At 35.3% G+C, this 10590-nt stretch overlaps 2 protein-coding genes across 5 annotated transcripts; one reads left to right on the forward strand and one right to left on the reverse strand.

Moving 5' to 3' along the window:
* The first annotated feature begins 24 nt into the window (after window positions 1–24).
* On the forward strand, window positions 25–4582 carry LOC117600640 (uncharacterized). Of its 3 annotated transcripts, XM_034316317.2 has the most exons (4): window positions 1197–1396; window positions 1537–1585; window positions 1958–2823; window positions 3000–4582. In XM_034316317.2, exons 1-4 carry the CDS (start codon window positions 1345–1347, stop codon window positions 3545–3547), a joined length of 1515 nt encoding a protein of 504 aa, XP_034172208.2. In that variant the 5' UTR covers window positions 1197–1344; the 3' UTR covers window positions 3548–4582. The 3 variants fall into 3 exon arrangements, with proteins under 3 accessions (XP_034172209.2, XP_034172208.2, XP_034172210.2); XM_034316318.2 differs by lacking the exons at window positions 1197–1396; window positions 1537–1585 and adding an exon at window positions 25–176; XM_034316319.2 differs by lacking the exon at window positions 1197–1396 and having other exon boundaries at window positions 1584–1701.
* A 1217-nt stretch (window positions 4583–5799) lies between these two features.
* Window positions 5800–9477, reverse strand: LOC117600641 (haloacid dehalogenase-like hydrolase domain-containing 5). Of its 2 annotated transcripts, none has more exons than XM_034316320.2 (3): window positions 8974–9477; window positions 7683–8500; window positions 5800–7606 (listed from the first exon to the last, which is right to left on the reverse strand). In XM_034316320.2, exons 1-3 carry the CDS (start codon window positions 9028–9030, stop codon window positions 7294–7296), a joined length of 1188 nt encoding a protein of 395 aa, XP_034172211.1. In that variant the 5' UTR covers window positions 9031–9477; the 3' UTR covers window positions 5800–7293. The 2 variants fall into 2 exon arrangements, with proteins under 2 accessions (XP_034172211.1, XP_034172212.1); XM_034316321.2 differs by lacking the exon at window positions 8974–9477 and adding an exon at window positions 8775–8920.
* Between the last annotated feature and the right edge of the window lie 1113 nt (window positions 9478–10590).

Below are 10590 nucleotides of genomic sequence, written 5' to 3' on the forward strand. Positions count from 1 at the left end.
CAAGAAGTGAATGCCTTTCTCATCATCCGTGGATCTTCAGTATTCCTGGTTCCAGTCGGACCGATGGATGGTCTCTCTTCTCGTGTGCCGATTTATTTCGCGATCTATGATTGAATCGTGAGAAATTCGAAAGATCGTGATAGTGAACGCCAGTGTTCAATCATTGTTTAATTATTGTGAGTAAATATTCGATGAATTTCTGTTTGATCGCAATCCAGTATTACAAAGTGGTAATCGATATTATCCTAGCACCGTAATTAAATAAAAAAAATTAAAACAAGTTATTAAATGAAATCTTCTTAGATTAAAACGTTCGGAGAAACAGAGTTGTATTAAGAATTCAATTAAAATAAGTAGGTGATGATAATTAGAGATGTAGCTCGTGGCTGTTTCGTTTTTCATCCACGGTCATATCGAATAATTATCATTTACGGTGCACGGAGTTTCTATTTCTTTTTCCTCTTTACGTTCCTATGAATGATTCTGGCGAGTTAATGTTTTTACGCCAAGGAAGATCGCAATCTCCTCTAACGTCAGACACAATTTGTTTTACAATTCTGACAGAATGCATAAGCAGTTTCTCGAATGGTGTCGATAGTCGGTCGTCGAGTGGCTGAAGGAAATCAAAGCGTTTTTTTTTTTTCCCCTCGAATTTCGGTCGATCGCTGAATTCATAATGGCTTAACGGTTTTTAGAAAGTCTTTACTCTGCAGATCGACAGAAAATTTTCTTAAGAATCGCTAAATATCATGTATTCGGAATGCACGATTAATAGTCGTCACCGTTCGAAAGAAGAAATATATGAATATAAAATTTGGAGAGAAATACTGTTAACGCTTTACGAAAGGAGGTTTCGTCCAGTCTAAATGATGATTTGCATATCGTTTTCGAAGAGAAAAATTGAAAAGATGTTTCGGAGCTGACCCTGAACTCTTCTAGAAGAGCACAGTACACGTGGTTCGAGTTTTAAGCAGAGCCACTCTCTCTGGACGACTTTTTCCTACGTTTCAGATCGTACATTCGACACTTTTCTTTTCGATGATTCATCGTTCCTTCGAAGATATTGTTTTCCAACGATAAGTTTCAAATTCGAGAGAAATGATTCGTATTTTTATATTGTAATAGAAACGGAGGAAAAAGAACGTAATTATTCTACGATGCTTCGATTTATCTTGTTGCAAACCGGATGAAAGATTCACGAGCTTCCGTACGAACTGTTTTATATACATACACATCAAGGATTCAATTGCAACAGACTGAATAGATAAGTTTTTTATAGAAAACTAATCGGAGCAAGGGATCTTCGCGTTTGTACCTGCATTCACCTTGACCGAAGAAAGTGTTATGCGGGTGTTTAACCCAGGTCGTCTGATTCATGTAGAAACTATAATTAATGGTAACTCATTTTCTTCCGGAGTTCCTTTCAACTTATATACAAAGTACAATATTACTTTTATAAAGAAGATGATTGAAAGTGACTTACATTCTTACTAAACAAAATGGAATATTGTATTTGGTTATTATAATGTTTTATAGCTTCTTCCTGGTACGAAGAAACAGGAATGAAAATAGAATACAAAAGAAGGTTAGTCAAAGAAAGGCGTTGGTCAGACTTCATTCTCTACAAAGAGTGACGTTAGTGTCTCGTGAACGTAGCATCTGCATAGCTTTCTTTATTTCTCCTCCTTGACCGACAGCAGTGTAAGTGGAACAACAGGAAAGAATTTTACGAACTTTGATTCTAGAGTCCTATATATCGGTAACTCCAACATTTACAAGTAGGGTCCAATACTTAAAAATCCTATTCTTCAGTAGGTTCGTTGCTTAGAAGATCCATACTTTGATAATCTCGATATTTACAAATCTTATACTTTCCTGTGTCCATTATTTAGATATAATAATTCTATATTTCAATAATACCTTTGTTTCTTCACATTCTGAAATCTCGTGATTTTAGAACTATGAAGGGGTCAACATTCTTCCTCGTTCTGGCGGCAGGATTAGCGAACGCTCAATTAAACTTTGAGGGTAATCCACTGACTGAGAACACGGAATACAAAGCCGAAGAATCACGATCTTCGGAAAATACTGCAAGGCAGGAAACCACAGCAAATGTGACGACTGTGGTCACGGAACATTCCGTTCGGAATGTCTATCCGCTAGCCGAATACGTTAAAAATTCATCGGAGAACATTCTGATGGATCATCAAAAGTTAACAGCTGATCCAGAACAGAAAGAGAACTCTGTCGTTGTTCAAACAGCTCGACAACTATCCTCGAATACCTACAATCCAGGGGCCACATCCGTTAATCCAGCAATGGCATTGAATTCGTTTCTGAACTCTAAGACACCCGAAGAATCGCGTCTGTCGTTGAATCATTATTTGCAAAGCAGAGAAATTTCTCAAAATACTGCGGTTCAAGAGCAGACAACTGTACGAACAATCAATGACCATCAACAATTTATGCCACGACTCGATCAGCAATCAGCTATCGTATCTCCGGTGAATCAACAGCTGACCTCGCAATTGATGCAACAACGACAAATGTTGCAAGCTTACCCTGTTAATCAACAACAATTCAACGAACAGATGTATAATACTCCTGTGAATCTTCAGGATCTTCGTTCACCTCTGTCGAACACTGTAGCTACTTCTTTGATGCAGCAACAATTGTTGCAACCTTACGTAACCGGGTTGCAACCGAGAAACGACGTGTTCTATCCTGCCGGATGGCCTCATCGCGTGAGAAGAGTACGTGGGAAACCATTTCCCTATGCACAATCCAGAGGAGGCCCTGGATTATATGGACCTCCTCCTCCAAGTGAGTCTCCGATAGAAAGTTCAATTATCTCGAGGCTTTCCAATAAAGTAATTAACACTCTATGATCGATCGAAGACGTAGGACCTAGTGTAGAAATATCAATGTGTACTTACGTTAGAAATTGGTGCAAATGAAGTAATATGTATCAATTAATACTAATTTCTTCACTTTTCCAGTTCCCTTCAAGCAAAAAGGCCCACCTATTGAGGTGATCTACACGAAACCACCAGGATTCCATCGAGGACCACCAGCACCTCTCAGCAATCCTCCAGTACCGTACGAGGATGCCAGTGCCTGGTTCCCAGAAGCGCATCATCCACCATCTAAAAAAGACGTATATTACTCTCAGCTCTATGCCCAATCCTACGATCCTCACTATTACAACTACATCGCCAAAACGGGCAAGATAAAGCCTCACCTGTACGGAAAGCTTGGCAAGTATCGCGAAGAAGAGAGCGACGGAATCTGGGCAGAATTGTATCGGGGTTTTAAGAAACACGGCCTGAAGAACATCATGACACCGACTTTTCTACTCGGTATGACTTTACCTGTTGTCACTTTGATGCTCACCGCTCTTGTGCAGAAGAGATCAATCTCGAGATCCGATTCGAGGGAGCTGTCGAAGGAGGACGCGATTCAGGAATACCTGGAACAAATCCAAAGAGCCGTCGAATGTTATGAGAAGAAGAGGAGGAAGAGGGAGGCAAACGTAGACGGGTGTTAATATTATCAGTCAGATTCTTTCGATTAACTTATTAAACGTGAAAGGGTGATTGATAGAAGAGAGAATGTAGAGTTAGGGATGGGATCAAGTTTCGGTAGACGTTGACTTAGAAGTTAAGTCTCTTTTTGGAAGACTAGTTGGATCCCATCTCTAATCGAGCGCACAAATGCTGTACATATTTCGTGTAGTATAAATAATAATGAATAATGTAACCAATGGTTTAAAAATAGAGAGTACTTTCTCTTGCGATGCTTTCCTCGTAACCAACGACTTATCATGTGCGATTAACTGTTTTAAGTTGTGGTAAATAGCTCCGAGGTGTATCGATGAGAGTAGTAGGTGACAGTGAAAGAGTTGCTATATTGATAGCGTCAGCGTGAGAAGCGAACTTTCACGGGTCAATTACCTATAACCCTGTTTGTATATCCACGTGCTGGTGGGTGTGCAGCTAGTGCATTTAACCTGTTAACCAAGGGAAGACGAGTTAATTCGTCGTTCGACTGAAAGGCACGCAGAGAGACTAATAAGTAGCATTCCATTCATTTTTAATTAACACTTTAGATAGAATCTCCTTCGAATTTTCATTTATAATATAAAAAATGGACTAATGATTGGTGACATTGGTGTTAATTTTTTATTATTCGTTTCGAAAGTGAAAGATGAAGAAAATTCATTAAACAATGTACTAGTAATGTTTCATCCGTTCTCCGTGAAACTTTTACTTTTGCAGTAAACTACTTGACGACCTAAACTAGTACCGTCGATCTACATCGCGTTTGTAGTTCAATTTTTGTTGTCTCTTTATTAGATGCATGTACAAGCCATAGTGGGAAAAAGTAAAACATAGTTGAAACCTGATTGCAATCGTTATTTCTTTATTCCGTCACCCCTTTTCTTGTGCCCGCACGGAAAGATTCTTCGCTTGGTGTCTACCAATATTTCGAACGAGTCCTGAATTCCAAATTAAAAATGACATCCGCGATTAATAGACGTGCATCACGACACAGAAATGGTTAACCGGTTCGGGCCATTCAATGCCGCCGATTCTACTCATCGGGTTTGATCAATAAGCCCAGAACCTGTTCTTTTAAACTGGACTAGCGGACATTCGGTTCCCCGGATCTTTCTCGAGTAACCGATTTATTTTTAATGTATGAAATTTTTGAAAGACACGGTATTTTCTGATATGAGACTTTATTTTTAAAGAGGGGCTAGTCCATTTTTTATTATTGAAAGATATTAAGATTTTATTAAAATTATTAAAAAATTTAAGATGAAATATTATAGCTTATAAAATCTTTCAACTCTGTTCATGTATTGACGTAATTCAAATACACGATGCTGATTAGTAGCCTGGAGATAAGGTCAATTACGATAACTCGGGCGTTAATGAAGCCGTGAATTAAGCGCGACTTCGCGTTCAATGAAGTGACTCGTTTGATATTCTTCGAGCACTCGAGAAAAATATTCATCGAGAAGAAATTGACCGAGATTTCTTCTCTTCCGGAAACAGCAACGTGTTCGAGGCACGTATGCAAAAGATCTGAAAAAAAAAAAGAAAAAATTAATAAATCATCAATGAACTCCAGTCGAAATAAATTTATTCCGCGTGGACATCGACGAGTCGATGTGTAATCAAATTATTCCATCGAATAATTGATGGTTTAATTCACAGGTCATGAGACTCGGACGTTATACACGCTCCATCAGGGTGAAGTTCACCTCTTGGTCATTTAAGGTTCAAACGAGATGCCCCGGAAGTCGAACATTCAATTTTCTAACACTATATAGTTATTAGTATGCAATAACATAGCTAGTTTGTTAACGAAAAATATATTTTATATTTCTTTGCTTCTATTTGTTCTACAGATTCAACTCTTGTCTGAGAAATCGGTTTCAAAGAAATAGTAGTATAGTGTTTAATATACTTGCACAAAGTAACATGGTACCCTATTAAACTATAATTCAAATATAAAGCACAAACAATTTAATGGTATCGCTGACAATACAAAAATATATTGTTAAAATCAATAGCTTGAATATCGATAAAATACTTATAACGAAAATATATCACAGCTCCTGAAGCGATTTCTGTCTCTGATGCTTCACGATTTTTGCGCGCAAAGGAAGAGAATGTAGTTCATTGAAAATTTCACAATTCGGGTGACAATTAATTAATTGAGTATTTACGCATTTTTCGTGTCTATCAATGTTCAAAAATCGTTTCAAAGAATAAGACAAACTTACGAAGATTATTATTTTTTTTTTTTTTTTTTTCAAAGAAGAATAATCATATTATGGCACATCCTGTGGTTTTCGCAGAAGACACAGGTGTAGGAGAACAGGACAGAATAAACGAGCATACAATTTACTAAAATAGGTTCTAATTAGCTCCATAAAAGTCAGAGATACTTTTGCGGATGAGGTTTCGATATAAATTGATTACTGTAACTAAGAAACATGGGTACATGGTGTGTATTGCTTTCAATTCTTGCAACACTCTACATAATATCTATGTATAATAGCGTACACTTGCCTTTCTTCGTTACCTACAACATTACTGGTATTGCAGAACACTTTCCTGCAATGTAAGTCAAGTAATAACTATCTCTCTGTCTCACTTGAATTTCTTCTAGAATTAAAACAGGTCATGGACGTGGATGGTCAGTCTTCGTCCTCGATACAAGTCTCAATGTTTCTTTTACTTTTTGTTTTCAATGTGCATTTGTTGTGTCCTACTAACTACAATCAGTTGAACCATAGTACTCTTGTACAATGTGCGCTTTTAGTTACTTTTTTGTTTCCTGCTAGCCAGTTTACTGCACATAAGGAGAACGCTTATAATTCAATATTTATATCTTTTGGACATTTGAATCGTTATTAATTATTGACACGAATAACGTAGCTGATCCTTTTACATGTTTCATACTAATAAGAATTATAGTTTGCTACTGGTACAATTTGGTATGTACATAACAGTGAAATTGTTCTTTGAGACTAGATGATATTTAGTATATAAAAAGCGATGTTCACTGATACATACTGAATCAAAAAGTTTTAAATAATGCGCTAATACATTGAGTGCATCATTAGATTTTTTGTTAACTAAAGAAAGCACGATACGCGCTTCGCTTCCTACACGGATTTATTCTCCACTGGTAAGTATGAATTACTATCACGGCATGATAAAATCACTCTAGAACACCATGAACGAGACGTCAAAATTTAATAATATAATAAATCAACGAAAACATAAAATTAAAACTTGATATATATACACAAGTAAATATATGTGTGTGTATATATCTTTTCATAATGTACGTGTATATATATTATATACACCGCTATTTTTGAATAATTTTCTAGATACTAATATAATATAAATTATAGAAGTTTCAAATATAGATAAAATTCTATATAGGTTGAAAAATTATTTTAACTGTACCTAAAATTCTCGGTACATATTAATTGTATATATCATTGGTTCCTAAACATAATTATTAATTGTATATATCATTGGTACCTAAACATGATCATTCAATAAAAATGGCAAACAAAAGTGTCTAAAACGAATACAAAGTAATCAATTTCCTAATGATTCTACTTTCAAAAGAAGAATAGTTCCTAAGAAGATAAACGTAATATTTGCATTAGCAAAGATAAATCTACAATTATTTACTTTCTCTGACTTAATCAATATGAGAATGTGAACACTCCAAGCCTAAAAGGATCTTTTATCTAATAATTCAGTCGAATTTTTCTTCCTTAAACGCAAGATTAATAGCTTCACCGACGTCTTTCATTACGAATGCAGGTTTGCATAAACCATCTTCAACTGGTAAGAAATCTCTAGGACTATGCTCCGGTATAAAATTCGAATCTCGTTGATGAACACCAGTTTCCACTAAAATACTGATACAAGCTTTCGTGCCAGGCGGTTTGACATCCTTTCCAAGTATCTTTTTTACTTTGTCAGACTGTAATGTTTCTTCCTTTGCGCAACGAGACAAATATTTATCGTACAAATTTGCACCAAAAATGTCAGTATTGATGTTATCCCTGAAAAATACATATTAAATTTGATATTTCATTTTGTGATTTCATTTTCTTTGAATGAATTTTAGACATTGCTTACCCAATAGCATATATTGTATCAACATTGTGATCTATTCCAATACTTTTAGCATGCTCACAGAGAATATGAGTTGCATGATAATAAGTGATCACACTAGGTTTTCCGACTAGAGCAGAATACATTAAGTCTTTCCCTGTGATTTTCTTGTACAAAGATTCAAGACACACTAGAAAAGCACCATGACCGTATCTAGGAATTGGTGCTTCAGACACCCATAATAAATCCATATTACATGCCAAGACTGGAATGTGTGGATAAGGAAGTTCATCAAGCAAACCAACTGGCATGCCATTAGTCATTAAAAGATCCACTATCAATTGTAATGGAGTTTCCCAAGAAACTGGTTCGCTAAATAAGACAATACCCTCTATTGCAGGAAAATTTGGATCTATTGGTCCACATTTTGGATTTCTTTTCTCCATATTTACATAATCTAACGATGGGAAATTGTTAACTAATTCTTGTATAGTTACTGATTTTTTAAAACCTAGTTCCTTAGCTATTTCTTTGATCGGACCTTGCCCAGATATTAGCATTTGCTTATTGTGAAATTGTTCAAATAATCTTAATGGTGAGTGAGCCATGATCACTTGGGATTCTTTTACTTCGTATCCTATCCATCTGGACAAATCTGCTGCTTTCTGGCTACGCAAAGCATTTCCACTATTTGTAACAAATACAGTTGGTACACGAAATTTGCCATCTTTTCCTTGAAGCTGTTTGAAAGCCTCTGGCACAGGTGGTAATACATTTTTTCCACGTACTATTACACCATCAATATCAAAGAGAAAGCCAAATTTTGGCTTAGAACTTAATTGCTGAAAATAAAAAAAATAAAAAATATTAATACATATGTACATTGTTCCTTCACATATTTCCTAACAAGTTCTACAGTTACTTCATATTTTTGGAGCAATATAATGAAACAGCTACAAAGGCCTTGAAACTGGATATAAAAATACACTTGTTATATTGATGCAAATACCAAGGATTATATTTTTACACCAGCACATAATGCAATATGTTATAAATTGTACATCACTAATTTTAACTAATTTTAGAGTAAGAAAAAAATTTTTTAATTGCGTGTACCATGAATGTAAAGTTTTATGGGAAAATCAATTAAAACAAATGAGCGAAGTTCTTATGAAATGTTCGATATGTTTAAATTGATTTGAAGAATGTAGGTCGTCTGATATGTCATAAACAAAAGAAGGCATGTGTGACGGATCCACCTTGAAGTGCAGAAACTGCAATCGAACATAACAATGAAGTATGAAATGTAACTCACTCTGACCCCCGTAAACCTCGTGACGTTTGGCCTTAACAATACTTTCATTATTGCCATTCTGGCAGTGACAACTGCAAATGACGTTTCAATGAATTATATCTTAATGTTACACTACGTTCAAAGAGTACTTCTCACAGATTGATTATGCATAATGTAACGTTTTTAGGTTATAGTGATCTACAGAACGCACAGTAGATTTGATTGTATTTTTCCCACGTGCCGTAAGAGGACACAGTCCACAGTGCACAATGCAACTAACATTATTTCCTGTACGTGACAGTGTCTTCAGTTACAGCTTACAGATTCATTGACAATCAATTCTAAAGATAAAGCTGTAGTTATCTAATAAATGTTCCAGTATCTATATATGTATATATTCCATATTTAGGCAGCATTTAATTAATTGAGTTGAGAACATTGAGCTGAGAAGTACAGTCGATTTCGAATCTTTTGCCAGTTACCAACTGTCAAAGAAAAGTTTTTAGTATTGAGTATAGTTTTTTCAACTAAGGCGATACTAGGGTGGACGGCGAACTTCGAATTCCGCGTCGGTAAAACAGTCAATGTTTCATCGAAAATTAGAGCGAACAGAAACTGATTTAAGCGCCACCTCAATTATCGCATGCTATCAACTAACTGCATGCTATACTACCTCACCTTTCGCATACACCTAAATGACACGTGTATGCTACGATAACTATACCGCAGTTCACCAGAGTCCATAACTGCGAAAAGACCAGTTTTCGTTCTTCGCGCTTCTCCAGTGCGCATCTTCGCCCTGATTGGCGATATTTCCAAACGAAGTGAAAAGCGATTAGCAGAGAGCTCGCTGCATTCCCCCACCATCTTCCAATCTGCGCGTCGCAGTTGTGGACTCTGGTGAACTGCGGTATATATGTATAAGTACTTACATAATTAAATAATACTGAAGAAACAACTTCGTTCTTTCTAAATTCCATATTTTGTGATTTTCTTTTCATTTTATTTTTAACCAACTTCGAAAAGAAGGAGGTAATTAGTTAGAAATCATACAAGTTCCTTTTTTAGGAACTATAAAATTACAATAGTTGTACTTTCTATATGATAATATTGCATTCCCGAAAATACTTTTCTGAATTTAAACTATTGTTTCCCAATTAAAAAATATATAAATCTTTTTATAGTAGCTCTTAGCTTGATATCGCTTTCTAAAAGTTATCTTTAGAAAACGATATCAATTTCCAGGTCACACCACGTGGAGGTGGCTACGTTAGTGACCCACCCTAAAATCATAAGAACGTGAAACCATTCAAAACAGACAACATAAAATAAAAATTTAAGCAATACAATCTTGAAATAGAAAATAAAATTAACATCCTAATATCAGAAACAATTGAGAAAATAATAATAATTTACCAATAAAATGCTGTAACGGAAAACATAATTATTAGGATTAGATATACAATAATGTGAAACCATTCAAAACAGACAACATAAAATAAAAATTTAAACGATACAATCTTGAAATAGAAAATAGAATTAACATCCTAATATCAGAAAAAATTGAGAAAATAACAATTCAACAATAAAATGCTGAAATAGAAAATATAATTAACATCATAATTTCTGTAACAATAA

Source organism: Osmia lignaria, chromosome 16 (assembly GCF_051020975.1).
Source record: "Osmia lignaria lignaria isolate PbOS001 chromosome 16, iyOsmLign1, whole genome shotgun sequence".
In the NCBI taxonomy this organism is placed as follows: domain Eukaryota; kingdom Metazoa; phylum Arthropoda; class Insecta; order Hymenoptera; family Megachilidae; genus Osmia; species Osmia lignaria.